The 21,201-nt window shown below is 45.2% G+C and overlaps 1 protein-coding gene across 2 annotated transcripts in view; it reads left to right on the plus strand.

Annotated features, from left to right (window-relative positions):
- The window catches only part of CHRNA5 (cholinergic receptor nicotinic alpha 5 subunit), a 41,296-nt gene extending 21,505 nt beyond the window's left edge, over positions 1–19,791 (plus strand). For both annotated transcript variants that reach the window (XM_032836912.1, XM_032836913.1), the window contains exons 2-6: positions 9,110–9,261; positions 13,875–13,919; positions 15,165–15,274; positions 16,769–17,600; positions 19,630–19,791. In XM_032836912.1, the coding sequence (XP_032692803.1) occupies positions 9,110–9,261; positions 13,875–13,919; positions 15,165–15,274; positions 16,769–17,600; positions 19,630–19,791 (1,301 nt within the window). The remainder of the gene's footprint in view (positions 1–9,109; positions 9,262–13,874; positions 13,920–15,164; positions 15,275–16,768; positions 17,601–19,629) is intronic.
- Positions 19,792–21,201: the final 1,410 nt, after the last annotated feature.

The raw sequence follows: 21,201 nt of genomic DNA on the forward strand, positions 1-21,201 counted from the left end.
CAGAGAGCCCAACGCGGGGCTCAATCCCAGGACCCTGAGACCATGACCTGAGCTGAAGGCAGAGGTTTTAACCCACTGAGCCACCCAGGTGACCCTTTAATGTCATCTTTAGAGAAATGTCTATTCAAATGTCTATTTGCCCATTTGTTAAAAATTGGATTATTTGGTTTTTGTTGCTGTTCATTTGTTTTCTATTTTAGAAAATAGAAATTCTATTTTATTTTAGAAAATAAATAAATTCTATTTTATTTTAGAAAATAAAATTCTAAAATAGAATTTTAGAAAATAAAATTCTACCCCTTATGGGACATATGATATGTACATATTTTCTCCCATTCCCTAGGTTGCCTTTTCTCCCTGTTGATTGTGTCCTCTGATGTTTAATTTCTAAAATTTAAAAAAGGTACTTATTTTTATTGAATGAATTTGACATGTACCATTGCATAAGTTAAAGGTGTGCAGCATGATACTTTGAGGCATTTCTATATGGTAACGGGGCTGCCATTGTAGCAATGATGCTCACGTTACATAATTACTGGGCGGTACTGTTTTCTCTAAGCTTCACACTGTGCTTCGGATCTGCATGGCTTACTTACTGCTTGTTACAAGTGTGTCCCCTTGGGCACTAGCAGGCTTACCCCCTACCCATGCAGACAAGTTTTTGAGTTAGAGGTATTCCCATCTGTCCATTTCTGATTTTGTTGCTCATGTTTTTGTTGTCATAAAAGCAAGAAATCACAGAGCACAGTGTCAGGAAGCTTTTGCCCTGTGTCTTCTTCCCGGGGCTGTCCGGTTTGAGTTCTCACATTTGAAATCCGTTTTTTAGTTGATTTTTGTATATGGCTTGTGGGAGTGGTTAGGGGTCAACTTCTCTTGTGTGTGGGTATCCTGTTTTCCCAACACTGTTTGTTGAAGAAATTGGCCTTTCCCCGTCAAGCAGTCTTGGCATCTCTGTACACTATGTACGGTGTCACTGGTGTCATGGATGTGACCCACTCTCTTTGTCTCTGTGGTTCCCAGATATGTGCTAGAGTCCGTACAGAGGCCACCGTCCTTACCAGGTGCCCTAATATGTTGGTGCCTGTATTGTTATGGGAGTGGGGCGTGGGGTTGCCGGACCAAGGGAATATATACTTTTTGATAAATTTTGCAAGGGTAAAATATGACAAGGGTATATTTCAAAAAGGCAGTAATACTTTACGTCTCTACTCCCTGTGTTTGAGAGCAGTAGGGTTCTTCTTCATCAGATCCCGGGACTGCAGGCTTCAGAAGGCTTCTCCCTGGTGGGATCATATCTGTGATGAAAAGAGATGTTTCTCTTTATCAGTACGTATGTTAGTGCTTAACATTTAAACACATAAAGACTCCCCCCCTCTCCCTTTCCATGACCTCCAGAAGCCTACTGAGTGGCAGAGTTCTGCTGACCTGTGCTTACCCTATGGAGGTGGAATCAGTTGAGGAGGAAAAACCCGGGCTTTGGAGATTAATCTGGCTTCAAAGCCCAGTGCCAGGTCGGCCTCCCAGCCTTTTGCTGTGTGATCCTGGGCCGATGAGAGCCTCTCACACTCTTCACTTGTGAAAGGTGTCCGTGCATTTGCCACTGACGCCGCAGAACAGTGAGGCGACTGTTCAGTCCTCCTCACACGTGGTCTCCAATCGCTTGGGCTGCGGAACGACTTACTGCCACCAGGGTGGCTTGGCAACAACAGACTCCTGAGAGGCTGGAAGTCTGAGACGAGGGTCCCCCGTAGCTGGGAAGGGCCCTCTTCCAGGCCTGGTCTCCCCACATGGCAGAAGCAGCTGGGGGCTCTGTCTGCAGGCTTCTTCACAAGGCGCTAGCTCGTGCGTGAGCGCCCCACTCTCATGCGCTCAGGACTGAGGTCTCCCTACTGATCCCATCACCCAGGGGGCTTAGGAGCTCAGCATGAATTTTAGGGGGCACCAACATTTACACCGTAGCCAATGTCATTTTCTATTTATCAAGATAGTTCTCAAAAACAGACTAAGACGCAACTGTGGCGACAGTAGAAAGATGAGTGGTTGCTGGGGTTGTGGTGGGCGGGGAGCCATGAAGGGCCACAGCGCCAAGCTTGCTGAAGGCAGCGAGAGCCCCGAGGACGGTCCCGTGCTGGTGGGTACATGTCCTTACACACTTGCCCATACAGAGAATACATTACGCCGGGGGTGAAACGTAGTGTAAATTATGGACTTTGGGTTCATCCGCGGACACAAGTGTACCACTGTCATGGGGGTGTTGATGGGGAACAGGGAGTCTATAGAAAATCTCTACACCTTCCCCTCAAGTTTGCTGTGAACCTTGAACTGCGCTACAAAATAGTCTCTTAAAAGTAGTTTTTACATTATTTTTATGATCATCACAGTAGGTCTAGTTAATATCTTTTACCACATATACTTACAGTTTTCTTCTTTAAATTCTTTTTCTTCTGATGAGGAATTTTAAGATCTACTTTCTTAGACACTTTCAAATATTCAGCACACTATTCCACTGTACTCACTCACTGCGTATTACATCACCATGATGTCTATTTTACAACCGAAGTTTTGGGCCTTTTGGTACCTTTACCCATTTTGCGCACCTGTTCCCCTCTTGCCTCTGCCAACCAGCTACCTGTTCTCTGTGTTTGTGAGCTTTTGAAAATAAATATTCCGTATGTAAGTGAGATCACTCATGGTCTGTTGTTGACTTAGTATAATTCCCTCCAGGTCCATTTGTGTTGTCACAAATGGCAAGATTTCCTTCTTTTGAGTTGAGCTGGGGTAGTGTCAAGTTAGTGTTTTCATTTTCTTCAGATAAATGCCCAAAGTGGAGTTGCTGCATTGTAGGGTATTTCTATTTTTCATTTCTTGAGGGTCCCCCATGCTGTTTTCCACAGTGGCTGCTCTAATTTTTCCACAGTGCTGCAATGGTGCACAAGGGTTCCATTACCTCCACATCCTTGCCAACACTCATTTTTTCTTGACTTCTTTTTATAAGAGCCATTCTGACGGGTGTGAGGTAATGCCTCAGTGTGGTTTTGACTTGCAGGTCCCTGATAATCAGTGATGGTGAGCATCTTTTCATGTACCTGTTGGCCATCTGTATGTCTTCTTTGGGAAAAAGTCTGTTCCTATTCTCTGTCCATTTAAAACTGGATTGTTTTGCTAGTGAGTTGTAGGACTTCCTTATATATTTTGGATATCAACCCCTTATCAGATATATGATTTGCAGTTTGCAGATATTTTCTCCCATTCAGTAGTTGTCTTTTTATTCTTTTAAAAAGAGGGGCAGAGGGAGAGAGAGAATCCCATGCGGGCTCTGCACTGAGTGTGGTCCCCACTGTGGGGCTTGATCTCACGACTCCAAGATCATGACCTGAGCCAAAACCAAGAGTCAGATGCTTAACTGGCTGAGCCACCAGACACCCCTGTCTTTTCATTTTGTTGATGGTTTCCTTTGCTGTGCAGAAGCTTTTTACTTTGATATAGTCCCATTTGTTTATTTTTGCTTTTGTTACCTTTGGTTTTGGTGTTGAATCCATAAGATCATTACCGAGATCAATGGCAAGGAGTTTACTGTGTCTTCTTGTAGGATTTTATGGTTTCGGGTCTTCCATTCATATCTTTAATCAGTCCTGAGTTAGGTTTGTGTGTAATGTAAGATAGTGGTCCAGCATCCTCCTTCTGCATGTGGCTGTCCAGTTCTCCACATGTGATTTATGACCGACTGTCCTTTCCCCATTGTGTATTCTTGGCTCCTTTGTCATGAATTAATTGATCATATATGCTTGTATTTATTTCTGTGCTGTATTTTCTGTTCCACTGATCTCTGTTTTTACACCAATACCACTCTGTTTTGATTCTATTTTTTGTAATGCAATTTGAAATGAAGTAGTGTAATACTTCCAACTTTTTTGCTCTTTCTCAAGGTTACTTTGGCTATTCAGAATGTTTTGTGGTTTCACACACGTTTTAGGATTGTTTATTCTAATTCTGTGAAAAATGCCTTTGGAATTTGATAGGGATTGTACTGAATCTGTAGGTCGCTTTGGGTAATTTGGATATTTCAACAATACTGATTCTTATAACTCATGGGCATGGAATATCTTCCCATTTATTTGTATCATCTTCAACTTCTTCCAATAATATCTTACAGTTTTCAGTGTGCAGGTCTTTAACTTCCTTGGTTAAATTTATAACCTTATAAGTTAATGAAATTGTAAATGAGATTATTTACTTAATTTCTCTTTTTGATAGTTCATTATTAGTGTACTGAAATGTAACAGATTTTTGTATATTGATTTTGTATTCTGCAACTTTTTGAATTTGTTTATTCTAACAATTTTTTGATGGAGTCTTTAGGGTTTTCTATATATAACATCAGGTCATCTGTAAGTAGTGACAGTTTTATGTCTTCCTTTCTGATTTAGATAACTTTTCTTTCTTCTTCTTCTTCTTCTTTTTTTTTTTTTAAAGATGTGTTTATTGGAGAATGAGCATGAGACAGGGAGAGGGGCGGAGAGAGAATCTCAAGCAGACTCCCCACTGAGCACAGAGCTCTACATGGGGGCTCGATCCCAGGACCCCAAGATTATGACTTGAGTCAAAATCAAGAGTCAGATGCTTACCTTACTGAGCCACTCAGGTGTCCCAAGACATGTTTTATTTCTTATTCTTGCTTCATTACTCTGGCTTGGACTTCCAGTACTACGTTGAATAAAAGTGGTGACGGTGGGCATCGGTATCTTATTCCTGGTCCTGGAAAGCTTTTCACTGTTGTGTATGGTGTTAGCTGTGGGCGTGTCATACATGGCCTTCATGATGTGGAGGTGGATTTCCTCGGTGTCCACTTTGTTGGAAGTCTTTGTCATGAGTGGATATTGAAGTCGGTCAAGTGCTTTTCTGCATTCACTGAGATGATCATGTGATTTCTACCCTTCACGTTGTTAATGTGGTGTATCCCACTGACTGGTGGGTGGGTGTTAGACTGTCCTCGCATCCCTGGAGTAAATCTCACTTGATCATGTTGAATGATCCTTTAGTGTGTTGGTGATTTGGTTTGCTGCTGTGTAGCTGAGGATTATCGCATCTATGTTTGTCAGGGATGTTGGCCTGTGATTCTCTTTCCTGTGGCATCCTTATCTGGTTTTGGTTTCAGGCTAATGTTGGTCTCATAGAATGAGTTGGAAAGTGTTTCTTCCTCTTCTATATTTGGAAGAACTTGAAAGTTGGAGAAGGATTGGTAATAATTCTTCGAATGATTGGTAGAATTCACCAGTATTTGTTGCGAGGGATGAAGTCTTAATTAAAAAATATAGACTGTTACTAGGAAACATATAAAACATTACAAAGAAACAAGGAACATAAATGTGCCAGCATTGCCTTAGTTTTATCTTTGTTATTTGCAAGGGAACACTTGTGGGGTGACTATTCGGATAACATTTTTCTACAGTTACATCCACACTGTCACGTTTTCTCAGCGGTGATCAGAGCTATATTGCCCACGTAGGTCCTTGTGTGAGCTCCATCATAAGGACATTCTCCTTTTAGTGACAGCGTTATCAAGACGTCATTCACACACGATATGACTCACCTATTTAAAGTGCATGATCCTGAGAATTTTAGTATGTTCAGGATAGTGCTGCTGTCACAGAAAATGGTATTTGAACATTATCTCCCCCCTCCCCCATACCGCTCTCTCCCTAAGCAATCACCAATCTGCCTTACTCTGTCTCTAGATTTGCCTGTTCTGGAGAGTTCACGGAAGTGGAGTCATATAATTCACAGTCTTTGGGACTGGCTTCTCTACGTAGCGTGTTATTGAAAACGTTCACCCACATTCCAGCCTGCACCATTCATTCATTCATTCATTCATTTTAGTGGCGAATTAACATTCCTTTGGGTACTCCACATTTCATCTCTCCGTTTATCCTTTGATGGGCATCCGGGCGGTTTCTACCTTTTGGCTGCTGTGAACATCTGTGTGCAAGTTTTGTGTGGACGGCTGTTTGAATTTCTCTTGGGTGTGTACCGAGAATGGAATTGCCAGGACTATCACAGCCCTGTAGTTAACTCTCTGAGGAACGGACAGATGTTTTCCAAGGCAGCCACACCACCTTCCATTCCCGCCAGGAGTGTACGAGGGTCCCAGTTTCTCCACATCCTTACCAACACTAGTTGATCTTTGATTTTGATTATAGGCATCTCCCTGGGCATGGAATGGTAACTCATTGTAGGTTTTTTAAAAAAATATTTTATTTATTTTTAAGTAGTCTCTACAGTCAACTTGGGGCTTGAATTCATGACCCCAAGATCAAGGGTCACACATCCCACCGACAGCCAGCCAGGTGCCTTCAATGTAGTTTTGGTTGGCGTTTTTCTGATGGATAAAGGTGTTGAATATGTTTTCAGACACTCGTTGGCTCTTCTTCTTCAGAGAAATGTTCAGATCCCTTACCCATTTTAAAATTGGGTTATTGGGTTTTTAAATGATTGACTTGAAAAGGTCATTTGTGTATTCTAGATATATGCCTCTTGTCAGATAAATGATCTGCAAATGTTTTCTCCCAGTTCCCTCTTTTTTTAAGTCAGGAAGGGAAGAAAAACTAAAATGTATTAAGTAACTATCATGATCAGCATTATACCTAGTTAGGGCTGTAGAAGTTGCCGGAGCGTAGAAATGATTTCTGTCTTCTAGAGGTTTAGGTTTCTTTGGAGACCCCAGACTTACATGGCAAAACTGGAAAGCAGCACAGAACAGCGCATGTTAAATAACACACAATCTCAGTCAAAAATGGCATGGAAAAAAGTATGAGAAATAAATGCTCTGGGATTCCAAGGAACTGAGGTTGAAAGCAACTGATTTAAATTATTTATTTTGAGTAGAAATACATGAGCAAATGTTAACTATTCAGGGCAACTTCTAAAAAAGAATGTTCTCGTTTGATCAGCTTCCAGAGAGTTTCATAGTATCATGTACACCGTGGTCAGTCTTCCTGGTGGGCCTTCCCTGTTTATCCCTGTGCTCCCAGTTCTGGGCATGCGGCCGGAACCGTTTGTCGAAGGCACGAGCACACGCCAGCAGGGCTGGAGGGCTCAGGGCATGCAGCACCGAATGAGCACTTCCCTGAAGCTGGCACAGGTGCCAGTGTTAGGGTGGAAAGAGCAAGGGGTGGAGGGGCCCTGGGTGCCCTGCAGGCTCTTCCCCGAACCAGGTCGGCAGCAGCGGCCTTTCCAGTCCCACAGCCTCACTGTGAAGCGAGGGGAATGCACTGGGTCTTCTCCTCAAAGCATTCGGAGGTTTATGAGCAGCAAAAACTCGACACATTTAGAGCCAGCTAAACATTCTCTAAGTAGAATTTGAATGCATGATTAAGGTTTTATGCTAAAATCGCGCTGACAGGGGCCCCTGGGTGGCTCAGTGGGTTAAAGCCTCTGCCTTCGGCTCAGGTCATGATCTCAGGGTCCTGGGATCGAGGCCCACATTGGGCTCTCTGCTCAGCGGGGAGCCTGCTTCCTCCTCTCTCTCTGCCTGCTTGTGATCTCTGTCAAATAAATAAAATAAGTCTCTCTGTCAAATAAATAAATAAATAAAATATTTTTAAAAATAGCACTGATTTTAGCACCTCCCATTTCTATAAAATTGTGTCAAGGAAATGGTATTTCTGATATTGGATGTACTATGAAGATATTTACAAGGCAGTATCTTTTTTTAAAATATATTTTAAAATATATTTTATTTATTTATTTGACAGAGAGAGAGAGAGAGAGACAGTGAGAGAGGGAACACAAGCAGGGGGAGCGGCAGGCAAAGGGTGAGGGGGAAGCAGACTTCCTGCCAAGCAGGGAGCCCAACACCTGGGCTCAATCCCAGGACCCTGGGATCATGACCTGAGCCGAAGGTAGACCTTCAACTCACTGAGCCCCCCAGGTGTTCCTACAAGGCAGTATCTTAAGGATTATCATTAAGTAGAATGTTAGAATTAATTTATCAACTTATTTATACTCTATCTACTTTCTTTCAAACAAGATTTGAGATGGCAATTCAAGCTAGTATTTTTTTCCCTAAGGCAAAAGGTTCTTAGATGCTATTAAAATACATTCTGTTTGTTATTTTTATTTTTTAAACAAACTTTTGGTATTTTGGAGGCTAAGATTTTAAACAGGATTAGGAGAGGAGAAATAGTTTGGTAATGCTATTTTAACATGAAGCTCTAAAATTAACGGCTTTTAAACATGAAAGCTCTAATTTTCTGTCAGACCGTTTCGGTTGGAGAAGGACCATCACCAGCTACTATAAATCCCTGCGTGCATGCTTAATGGTAAACAAGCCAGTGGGGGTTTGGTTCAAGTAAATGCTTTTTCTTTGTAAAATCATGAGTCCTAGTAAATGTCATGCTTGAATTTCACACCTTTGACATATCCATAACAGAGACTCTGAACTATATAACACTGAAATCTCTCATTTCTTCAGAGAGGCTTAGTTAAACTCAGTAGAAATAGAAACATGACCATGACCTGTAAATCTAACCAGTCTGTGGCTACAGCATCGAAATCTTTAAAATTTTGTTTCTCTCTCTTTCCTTTCTCTCTCTCTCTCTCTCTTTTTTTAAAAGTGTTAGGCCATAAGGTAATTTTATATAAACGTATAGCAAACAAAGTATGACAAATCTGAATAATTCATGCAACGTTTATATGTTTTATATTAAAATCATGTAAGTTAAAACTTGTTTATTTTACATTTACAGTTGATATAAATAAACTTCAAAGTATCTATTTTCTAGGTTTCGAATTTTATGACAAGCAACCCCTTTAGCTCCAGTAACTTATTTAAAAGCTTAAAAGCTTTTGTTAAAATACTCTGTATCAAGTAGTGAGTGTTTCCTAGGGAACTCAGCATATTTCCATGTGAGTAATCTGATTTAACTAGAAATGTATCCGAACCACAGTGTCCTTTATGGATCATAAACATCTGTATTAATATTTTCCTGTAAAAGCTCTGTTAACAGTCTAAATGATAGGTTGGTTCCTTGATAAAGCCGAATGTTCTTTGACGTAGGGGTGTTTGGTGGGAGACAAGCGAATACACTAACTTTTAAACATTTTTATACAGGATTAGCTGAACCATCCTTTGTTGCGAAACATGAAGACAGTTTGTTTAAGGATTTGTTTCAAGACTACGAAAGATGGGTCCGTCCCGTGGAGCACCTGAACGACAAAATAAAAATAAAGTTTGGCCTTGCGATATCTCAGTTAGTGGATGTGGTAGGTGTGCATATCACGACATACTTCATTTCTTATGGGCTTCCTGAGGGCATCGTGGGGGCCCAGGCACCATGTGAGGCCGCGGGGATGGCAAAGATGGACGAGACAGTCATTCTCCTGAAGGAACTCAGCAGGGAGAAAGAACTACTACACGAGAGGCCTAGGAATACACTGTTTCTCTAATACCGTATAGTTTAGAAGTCATTTATTGGTCATTTTAATGGGCCTGTTTTTAATAAGTTCAAGGATAGTAAACCTTTTATATGGGAGATTCTCATTACATTTGTTTAAAAATACAATTTTAAAAAGTCAACATTTTAAAGAGGAGAAAGTCCAAGAGTAGAGTTGTAGATTTTGGGGACCAGAAGGTATCTCAGCAGATCATTGTTTCAGTATCACACTTAACACCTAGCTGAGACTTTCCCATATGACGCCCAGGGAGTATCTGTTCCATTGTAACTTGTTTTTATTGTCGGGAGATCCTTTCTACTTAAAGGACAAAGTTCACGCTAATTTTTAAATTAGTTTCTTCTTTTTTTTTTTTTTTTTTAAAGATTTTATTTATTTATTTGACAGACAGAGGTCACAAGTAGGCAGAGAGGCAGGCAGAGAGAGAGGAGGAAGCAGGCTCCCCGCCGAGCAGAGAGCCCGATGCGGGGCTTGATCCCAGGACACTGGGATCATGACCTGAGCCGAAGGCAGAGGCTTTAACCCACTGAGCCACCCAGGCGCCCCTAAATTAGTTTCTTCTTGTTCTGATCATGTCGATCAATAATTATTTCCCTGCTGTGTTCCCAGAATAGCCCGTGTGTGTGCGTGCATGAGATAAAGAATGTACACCAACATTTATAGGTGTGCCTTTATTTCCTAATTAGAGAAGCAATGCATAATTTTTGTTGAGAGTTTGGAAAGTGTGTTAATACAGACGAGGAAATAAAAACTGACTGTGATTCTATGACCCGGAGATGACCAGTGGTAACATTTTGCTGTATTTCTTGCAAGTTTTTCCTGTGTGTATGTTTTAAAATTGGGCTATTTTGACATAAAGAAGGCCTTTTTTCCTCCTGTTTTTTTCCCCCCTCAAAATTTTATTATTTATTTTAAGGATTTTGTTTATTTATTTGACAGAGAGACAGTGAGAGAGGGAACACAAACATGGGGAGAGAGAGGGCAAAGCAGGCTCCCCATTGAGCAGGGAGCCCCATGCAGGGCTTGATCCCAGGACCCCCGGATCATGACCTGAGCTGAAGGCAGACATCTAACTGACTGAGCCACCCAGGTGCCCCACAGGATACACATTTTTAAAAGTCTGTTGATATATGTCACTTTAACTGCCTCCAGAAAGATCAGTGAATATGGACTGTGTTGTGTGCTTGGCCCTCTGCTTGGGAATTTTCAATATAAATACAACAGAGAAGTAGGAGGGTGAGGGGGCTTGCTCTCAAAGACCTTTCTTTCTAGTTGGGACTGTGAGCAAGTAAGTGGAGTCACTATAGGACACAGCATTACTGGCCACAAAAATTTGGGAACTCAGGTTTTGATCAGATCGTCAAAGAAAGCAAGATAGAGGAGGGGGCACTGGGGCCGGCGTTGTGGTGAGTGAGGGATTGCACATGCAGGGAGGAAAGTAACAAGGAGCAGTGTGATCACAGGCTCAGAAGTGACCAGGAGCCTTTTTGTCTGTTGAGATCAAAGGGTTAATGTTGGGAGCCACCCTGGGATGGCCTGATGGGTCTCGGGTTGCCTACATGCCACAATGCTGTGCCCCCTGCCATTTTTCTGTTGCCTCTTGGAACAAGTCGCTCATCCTTCAAGGCCAAATTTATTTGACCTGTGGTGGAGTCTTTCCCGAGTTCCCAAGACAGTCTCCTCTGTCAGTGTCGCCCTCTGCTCTTGACAAGTGGCCATCACGGTGGCTGGCGCTCATGCGCTCAGGGCGGTGCCCTCCAAGCTTGCTGAGCTTCATTCCTCGGGTCCGTCCGAGAGCCCAGCACAGTGCCTGGCGCACAGTAAGGGCTGTGCGGATGACATATGTGAAGGCCACAGGTGTGGTTGAAGCTGTGCTTTAGGAAGAGCCATAGGATGGTTAAATATGTGGTCTTGAGGAGTGAAGGCGACAGGAAGCTTGGGAGGCCTGTGGAGGCCAGGAGGCAGGAGTCGCCGGACTGGAGCACTGAGTAGAGCAGGAGGTGGCAGGTTTTGAGGTCCACGTGGTGACAAGAGAAGAACAGGTCTGAAAGGTTGAATCCGTCGCTCTGCAGCAGGCAGAGGAGATAACGTGTCCCACTCCAATAGCAGGTGCTTGTGGTCGTTCAAAAGAAAATGTTCCCGAGGCCCTTGGGAAGTCACACGCGGCTCTGTGAGGAGACAGGAGGCTCAGGGTCAGCAGGGACAGCCTGGCCCAGGGCCGAGTGTCGAAAATGTGGGACTGATGCGTGTTCAAGCGAGCAGGGGATGCTGGAGGGGCCGTCCCGGAGGAGGCGGTGGAAGAAAGGATGAGCCAAGCAGGGAAGCTGGGGAAGGGCTCTCTCCTGAGAGAAGAGCCCAGAACACGTAAGGTCAGTGATGACGATGACAAGATGGAAGGAGGACAGGAGCTGGGGGAGGTGTGGTGAGGACATGGAGCACGGACGTCCCTGTCATCGCTGACCTCAGTCTGTGGTCATGTTTGGGGACTCCTTCGAGAAGTTTGCTCAGATTCCCACCTTCTTCCCCATGTGTTCTCGCTCACTCATCTTTCTGAAATCTCCATGTTGGCTGGTTCGTCAGTTGCTAATTTTACAGTCAGGTTAGAACATGATTGCCCCTGCGGGGTGCCTGGGGGGCTGAGTCATTAAGGGTCTGCCTTCGGCTCAAGTCATGATCCCAGGGTCCTGGCATCGAGCCCTGCATCGGGCTCCCTACTCGCCAGGAAGCCTGCTTTTCCCTCTCCCACTCCCACTGCTTGTGTTCTCTCGCTGGGTCTCTCTCTGTCAAATAAATAAAATCTTACAAAAAAACAACAAAAAAACTATTGCCCCTGAAACTTTTCTGTTCAACTTATGTGTAGCTAACGGGCACTTGTGTCCTGGTGACAAGGACACCTGCGCTTGTCCTTGCTTGGGTTTGTGTCTTTTACATCCTGCATAGTGCTGAACGCAAGAGAGATGCTTGGGAGACAACTAGGTCCCCTTAAGTTGAGCTGTACAGCCACATTTGGGGCTGGTTGTGAACTTAGGTATTATTCCTTTATCTGTATTGAAGATATCAAGTATTGACTGGGTCCTAGCCCATGGTGCAAAATTTATGTGTGTTCACATTTTTCTGGGGAAAAGGTCTATAATTTTCATTAGATTCTCAAGGATGACCTATTGCTTTATAGGGTCATAGGTAATAGGTTTACCAGAACTTGCCTAATTGTTAATGCTTCTGTTTAGAACTTTGGGCACAGAGACCAGCCCTTACTCTGGATGCTGTATGACTCCTGGGCACACGGGGGAGCTGGTAGGATAGGGTTTAAACCCAGGAGATTTGAATTCTAACATCAGTTCTCCCACCAGTTGGTGATATTTAGGCAAGTGGCCTCACTGTGCTGGTTTCTATACTTGCAGAATGAATGGGTTATGGTAGATGAAATCTCTAGGTCCTTGTCAGCTTGAGTGCTTTAATCAAGGACAATTGCCCTTTGGAACAGGAGTGCAGGAGGGATGGCCTTGCTGTGTTTCCTGGTAGCTGTTCCCATGGGAGGGACTTCACTCCTGTCTTTGTCCCAAGGGAGGTGTCTCCTCCATCCTCCTCCTCTCTCCCAGGTGCTCACCTGCTGTTGGAATGAGTGCCCTCTAGGCACCTGAGCCATTTAAAACCCTGTCCCCTCTCCTGAGCCCAGGGATGGCCTCTTACCGTGTGGGTCTCTGCACTTGGCATTATATCCCGCACACTGTGGCCGATGATCACGATGGTCTCGTAGGGGCCCAGTCGGCACCATGATGTTTCCATAAATGTAATGGAAGAAATGTCACTTTAGTTGGGCCTTGAGAATTCAGTGAAATGCTGGTCTCAGCAAAGAAACAACATCAGGGAGGTGTGAGTGGCAAGTATTGAAGAACTCAGTTCTCTAGCAAAGCCGGTTGTAAGAGCTCATGAGGTCCCACGCAGGGCAGCGAGCGCAGTGTCTTGTCTTCGTGGCAGTGCCTCGGAGGTTCAGAGCTGTGCTCAGCGGAGACACGGAACTACCTTCCCTGCATCGCGGCACTTCTGAGGTCACCGTGGGCTTTATCAATAATTCACAGTCAGCTTCTTCCTTTCTTAGCACTAAGGACGTAAAGTCATGCTGTGCCCATTCCTTGGACTGTGTCTCAGCTTTGACGTCACAGTGTAGTTGAGCCCGTGTGTTCAGTCGGAGATGCCGGTGGTGTGTGCCACGGCGGTGTACCTGACATACAGAGCACCCTGAGGGGAATGATGTACAGTTAGGCTGAAAAAGGATCCTGCCCTTCCAGAGAACGGCATCGATGGGCAGGATGTAGGGACTGTACTGACAGGAGTGTTTGTATAAAACTGTAAAAGTTCTTATTTCTAGAATTATTGTTTCTATACTTGAAATAATCAGCCTTGTTTACATTTTTGTTTTCTAGGATGAGAAAAACCAGTTAATGACAACAAATGTCTGGTTGAAACAGGTGTGTATGAAATGCAAAAGGTCACCTGAGTGGTCCCGGGTGCTGTGACCAGAGGATTGACAGCACAGAGAAACGCGAGCAGGAGGTGTCTGGGGGCGGGGAAGGATGCAGGAGGGTGGGGGTCGATGGGGTTCTCATGGAGCGGTTGCTGTCTGCCAGGCATCCTTGTGGGCACCAGGGAAACAGCAGTGAACAACACAGACAGAAGTCCTGGCCATCAGGAAGCTTCCTTCTGGTCAGAGGAAAGAATCAAGGAAGCTGTATTGTGCCTCGAACACTGACAAGCTTCACAGGGGGCAAGGATACGGGATCTTTGGGGATGTACTTTTAAATAGGATGGGTGGGGAAACCATTGAGAAGAATGTAGTGTTTGAGCAAGGCTTGGAGGAGGAGAAAGAAGCCGTATGAGTATCTGGGGGAGAACTGACCCAGGCAGAGAGGGACCAGCACGTGCAAAGTCCCTGTGGCTGGAGTGTGCCTGTGGTGTTTCAGGAGGAGCAAGCCAGCCAGTATGGGTAGGGATGAGTGAACCATGGGGAAGGAGGGGTGTATAGATGAGGTCAGAGAAGCAGTGGGAGGTGTTTAGTAGGCACCTGGGCTGGTGTCGGGATGGTGGTATTTACTTGGAGTGAGATGGGAATGGGGGATGAGTTACTCTTACAGACAGAGCCCCTTTGTAGAAAGGACTTCTCTGTCTTCTGGGCCATCAGACTTACGTCCTCAGCTGCTGCTGTGTGCTTCCCTTCGGTCTTTATTATTCCTAATTATAACACCGACTACCAGTTCCCTGGCCCTAATTCCTAAAAGGCTCCTATTTTGGGGGTGCAAGTCTTAACATGATTCCAGAATGTCACTTTGTGGAGGTTGGACAGGTGTTTATATCTGTGGAGTATGTAATAAATCCAGTCCCCCTGCAGGGACCAGTCCAACCAATGACAATAGAGCTGGAAAAGAGAAAGTCTGCCTAAACTTGGTCCTTACATGCCCATGGCTGCAGCCCTGGGCGTGGTCACTGGTGGGGGAGGAGGTGCCGAGGAGAGCACGGGCCTCACCTGTGTTGCATGAGGACCAGAGGCTGTGCTCCCGTGCTCTCAAGAAAGATGTGGAGCTGAGTGTTCTCTGTGGCGAGCAGAGATGCTTTCTGTGTCTAGAACTTCTGGATTTGTTAAAAAGTGTAGTTTTTACTACTCTTGACCTTCGATGTCATTGGAATTGGCAATTGAGGCCATTGTCTTTGTTCTGAAGGAGTGGACGGACGTGAAGTTAAGATGGCATCCTGAGGAGTACGGAGGAATAAAAGTTATACGTGTCCCTTCAGACTCTCTCTGGACTCCAGACATCGTTTTGTTTGATAAGTAAGTTATATTCTAAATACCACTTTGTGTTTTTAAAAGGAAACACTTGTATTTTTATGAGGCACTAGTAATTTTTTCTTCTCTTGGAACATTGTTTAGCTCTAAGATCAAATGACTTGATCCTATGTTTTTTGTGAACCTACACGTAGGTTCTGTGGATCCTCCTTTTCTTGGCATATTGTTTCCTGATCGTAAACGTGTTCTTTTTTTTTTTTTTTAAGACTTGTAGAGCATCTGGGAAGTCCAGGAAGGTGTAAGGAAGTGGGGGGTCACCTATAATAACCCCATCATCCCACACTTGGAGACAATGTGCACAGTAGCCGACATGTACAGCGGACTCACTCCGTGTCTGGCCGCGTGCTCCAAGCTCCGAGCCCGACTGTCATTTGGGTGGCATTGCTGACGGACGAACGGGGACTGGCGTTACAACCTTGGCCACGACCCCACAGTTTGCCGGTGTCCGAGTGGGCTTCCCACGAGGCAGCCTGATGTCAGACCTACCCTCTGATTCAATAGACTACATATCTGCCAGATTGCCTTCCAGATTTGGGGGGTATTTTTTCAAAAAAATTGTTGAAGTCCTACTTCATGTTCAAATAAATTTTGCTTCTAATTTCCTTAAATACTGCATTGGAATTATCCCTTGATGAGGGGTGTTGAGTCCACTCATCTCCACGGGCGTCCTACCTCGCCATGTCTTCAGGATGGTTCTCACTGGGGAAAGGATAATTCTGGGATCGACTTTCAGGTTTTCTAGGACCACCCATGGCAAATCTGGGAATTTGTGCTTCTCCTAAAGCACTTTGTGGTATTTGCAAGAAGGCATTTGGCACAAAGTCAGAGCAAATGCTATGCAAAAATACCAGTCTTTAGACACCCTTTCCTTGCTCGCTTCTCCACAGGTGAAGAGGGAACAAGGTGTACATTCTCAGGACAGAGCTCCCTGGAGTGTCCTGTACTCCGCGCTGCTGATAGCACGTCTGCATAGGCAGGAGTCTAACAAAAGTCACATGAGTTTTAAGATAAAAGAAACTGGTATTTCAAAGAAAGCTTTTGTCGGTTGACTTCTCCAGGATGTGAGTTCCCGGGGTGGCAGAGCTCGAGAGGCCCACAGGCTGGCGTCCAGTGTTTGTGGCAGAGGGAAGAGCACTGTGGGGGAGTCTCGGTGCGTGGAGTCGGGCTCTGGCTGCTCTCTGACTGTTTAAGTTGCCCAGTTGTAGTTCACAGGTCAGGTGAGGTCTTTCAGCCTCTCACGAGTCAGGATGCTGGGAAGTCGAGCTGGCTCGCCAGTCTTGGAGAGGATGTGGAAGGAGTTCGGCTCCCGGAGGGTCCCGTGTTTGAGGAAGATGGGCTTAGAACAGAGTCTCGTGTCTCCGGCACACTCATCTACGAAGTGTCTCGTGTTTTGGCACAGGCTTTCTTTCACAGAAGGCTCGTGAAGTACGGGCTTGGGCTGTCTCATCTCTCACTGTCCTGTACGTGTGTGTGTTTCAGTGCAGACGGGCGTTTTGAGGGGGCCAGCACAAAAGCTGTCGTCAGGCATGACGGCACGGTGACCTGGACGCCACCCGCAAACTACAAGAGTTCCTGCACCATCGATGTCACGTTTTTCCCATTCGATCTCCAAAACTGTTCCATGAAGTTTGGTTCTTGGACTTACGACGGATCACAGGTTGATATCATTTTGGAGGACCAAGACGTAGACAAGAGAGACTTCTTCGACAACGGAGAGTGGGAGATTGTCAGTGCCACGGGGAGCAAAGGGAACAGGACGGACAGCTCCTGCTGGTACCCACACATCACATACTCCTTTGTCATCAAGCGCCTGCCTCTCTTCTACACCTTATTCCTTATCATTCCCTGTATCGGCCTCTCCTTCCTAACCGTGCTCGTCTTCTATCTCCCCTCCCACGAAGGGGAGAAGATCTGTCTCTGCACGTCCGTACTGGTCTCTTTGACGGTCTTCCTGCTGGTTATCGAGGAGATCATCCCCTCGTCTTCCAAAGTGATCCCTCTGATCGGAGAGTACTTGGTGTTCACCATGATTTTTGTGACGCTGTCCATCATGGTCACTGTCTTCGCCATCAACATCCACCACCGTTCCTCCTCAACACATGACGCCATGGCACCCTGGGTCCGCAGGGTCTTTCTGCACAAGCTTCCCAAACTGCTCTGCATGAGAAGCCACGTGGACCGGTACTTTGCTCCGAAAGAGGGGACTGAGGGCGCTGGGAGACCAGAGTCTTCTCAAAACCCACTGGAGGCTGCGCTGGAATCCATCCGCTACATCACCAGACACGTCATGAAGGAGAACGACGTCCGTGAGGTCTGTGTCATGTGGTGTTTGCGATACGCGGCTGTTTCTGTTCTGAGTGTGGCGGAGTAAATGGCAGGACCTCGAGGGGACCCCAATGTCGAGGGCCACAAATGTTGGGGCACTGTCCTTAGAAGGTCTTTACTGGAACTGGCTTCAGTCAAAACATCAGCATCTCTACCCTCCTTGCTTCTCCGTCCCCCCAGCCACTCCGTCATTCTCAAGAGTGACAATCCTGCCATGATTATTTTAATTCTATCTTCCATAATTTTGTGTCTGAATTCTGTGCTGATCTGTCGGCACAACTTGGCACGATCATTGATCAGAATTTGTTTCATTTTTTAACCAATGAGCCTAATGGAGGCTTTATAAATATAACCAAGATATTTCTTCTAGAATATGTCCTTTTGTTCATTTACAAGAGAATATCAGTGAAATTAAAAGCAGTAAGGTATTCTTGGGTGTCACACATGCCAAAGTGTTCATGTGAAGTTTAGTAATGGTGCTTAATAATATGCTTAATTTGCTTAAAAATAAAAATTCATGTCAAACTTTATTAGGGAAAATAACTCTCACTGGCTTCTTAAGGTTAATATTTAAAGTAAGAATTGAACATGAATACATTCTACTAATGTGATATTAGATTGAACTTTCAAAACATCACATTTCAATGTCACCATTCTTACTCTTTTTTAAAAGATTTTGTTTATTTGTTTGTCAGAGAGAGTGCACAAGCAGGCAGAGAGGCAGGGGGAGAAGCAGGCTCCCCGCTGAGCAGGGAGCCCGAAGTGGGACTTGATCCCACGACCCTGGGGTCATGACCTGAGCCGAAGGCAGAGGCTTAATCACTGAGCCACTCAGGCATCCCACCATTCTTACTCGTGTATAATATTTTTAAAGCTAGGAATATAGCATTTTCATAATTGAATTTACTTGGGACAGTCCCGTTAAAATTATATGAATTCTCATTTCTAAAGCTTCTTTAAATGGAAAAATGTCTAGCAGGTGTGGGAAGAAGCATCAAAGCGAATCTGATAAAATCACAGCCCTCCCCCCAGAAGGAGCATAGGACATAGATTTCGGAAAAACGTGTAATGCTTGTGGATTTGTAAGGTTACTATTTCATGATTAGTATGATGAGTTTATGAGGTCTAAAGCAATCGATGGGGTCTTAAAACATAAATGTTAAGTGATGATTGGAATAGAGATGGAATTTAATTGATGTCTGCAAAGGGCTGTGTGAAAGGACCAGCACTCATCCCCTGGAGGCAGTAAATGGATTTTATTTTCGGGGAGACTCAGACAATCAGTAGAGTGTTCATAGCCCCCTGAAGTCCACATTGTCCCACACCTGGGGGCAGAGCTCCTGTAGGGGACCTCGTGCCTCATGAAAGCAGGGGCAACTTCTGGTGCTCAGGGGCTGGTCTCCCCTTGCCCTTCCTCTGAGGTCACTGAGCGCTGCTGAGCGCCCTCCCTGCTTAGGCTGCGAAATGGAATGAACTGAGGTCCAGGCCAGCAGAGCTGAATTCACGAGCTCAGATTAAAAGGCCCCCAGGGAATCCAAAACCAAATAATGCAGCTTGTGGGGCAGGGAAGAAGATTCGGGACTGTCCAATAGATATTATACTGAACCAACTTTTAACTTGGCTTGAAATTAATTAACCTCAGGCTGGGCTGTCTTCACAAATTAAAATAAGTAAGCACTGCTGGGCAAGAGTAAGTCACAGAAATAACTATAGAAAAAGAATCAGAGAGTTTTTTTAGTTTATCTTATAATAATTATTCAAGTAGTATATCCTGACTTTACTAAACATCTGTCAAAATATGCCACTTGAATATATTACAAATCAACTTGTAATTTAATAGCGTGTGCAGTGGTCCTGCACGCGTCCCGAGCTCTGAGCACAGGGTCCCTCGCTGTCATGCGGCGGGGGTGGGCGGCAGAAGCTGGCCTGGCCTCTAACTCAGTGTGTAATGTCTTGATTATGCAACTTTCAGTCACGTGTTAAACGTATGTGTGTTTTTTCTTCTTCTGCAACAGGTTGTTGAAGATTGGAAGTTCATAGCCCAGGTGCTGGACCGGGTGTTTCTGTGGACTTTCCTTCTGGTTTCAGTTGTTGGATCTCTCGGGCTTTTTGTGCCTGTCATTCACAAGTGGGCCGACAGAACAGTCCCGGTCCACATCGGACAGGCAGGCAAGTGATGCCTCCCCCTGGCAGGAACTTAGCTCCGAAAGACACGCATAGCTCTGTACCTATCACCGTAGAAAATGTAAGTTGTGCTTGAAATTGGACGCCAGCTCAATCAGACCAACAGCAGCGAGCACTGCTATACCCTCCCGGATGGCCCACTGGAACGCTTCACCCGCACGAGTGAGGCGCCGGCTCAACACCTGACCTAGAAATAGTGACCCCGCATCTGAACCGCATTAGCGTGAACCCGGCCTGCGGGTCCTGGCAAATAACACCCACTGTAATCACAGGGCGCGCGCTGCTTGACTGTGTCTGAAGACGGGTCTCAGAACTACTCCTGCATTTGGTACAAGGCACACATTTTAAATGTCCCTGTCCTCTACCCCCATCTCATCTTTGGCACGGTGGCCCGCGGCGGTGGTAAATGAGCCAGCTACTTGGTGCCGTGACGATTAAGTGCGATGCCGATTTTCTAGAACCGACGTTTCAAAAAATGAAAAGTGGGAATTCCTTGAAGGCTTACTTTATTTCTTAGATGCTTTAACTGAACAATTACGGTATTAACCATTTTCGTAGCTTACCGTCCGTTGTAAAATCATACAATAGACAACTCTCACGGACATGCACAGGTGTCTCCTTAATGATTTCTACCCCCTTGTCCACATTTCCCACAATAACCACCTTCTGTATAAATTGTAGCATTTCTGTACCCTTCACCTTAGAACTACAATGAAGTGAATCTCAGTTTTAAAACTTAAAAAAGCCAAACTGCTGTGGAGAATACCAAATCGTAACAGAAACCATCTTCCGCAGGGAAAGGTGGATTCTAACCAGGCAGAAGCTCATGGTTACGTGTCCGGAATGTTTCGGTTTCTCTCTCGTCCCTACAGTGACCGTGCTAGAGCCCTGGAGTTGAGAGGGCTGGGGGATGTCCTGCAGGCTTAGCCTTTCACTGCTCACTCGGGACGGACGGGCTGTCGCCAGTAAACGAGTTAGATTCCCTCTCTCGTGTCGCAGTTCAGCTGTGACCGAACGGGGAGAGCAAGACCAAAGCCCGGGTTTGAGGCACGACTCCAGGTCTCAGAGAACAAACGCCTTGTTTACGGCGAGTAACCGTCTTAGGGCGTCGGTGCTCTCTGGAGGCGGGAGCGGGCGGGCTCTTCCCTGTCTCGCTGTGGACACACATTCGGTGTCCCTCAGCAAGTGAACATTGGGTGTGCCGAGTTTAAACTGCCCGTTAGCTAGCTTAACACGTTCACTCCCTAACCCCTCTCCAGTCTGCATTCCCGCTGCTTGTAACTTGTATGAGTAAATTTTAGAGAGATCTTCATTTGACTTACTGAAACACAAGTCAGCACGGGCTGCAGTTCTGTCGGTTTTATTTTTGCGTAGCCTAAATATCCAAATGACGTGGCAAGATC

Source organism: Lontra canadensis, unplaced genomic scaffold, assembly GCF_010015895.1.
Source record: "Lontra canadensis isolate GAN:19392208 unplaced genomic scaffold, GSC_riverotter_1.0 scaffold94, whole genome shotgun sequence".
Lineage (NCBI taxonomy): Eukaryota > Metazoa > Chordata > Mammalia > Carnivora > Mustelidae > Lontra > Lontra canadensis.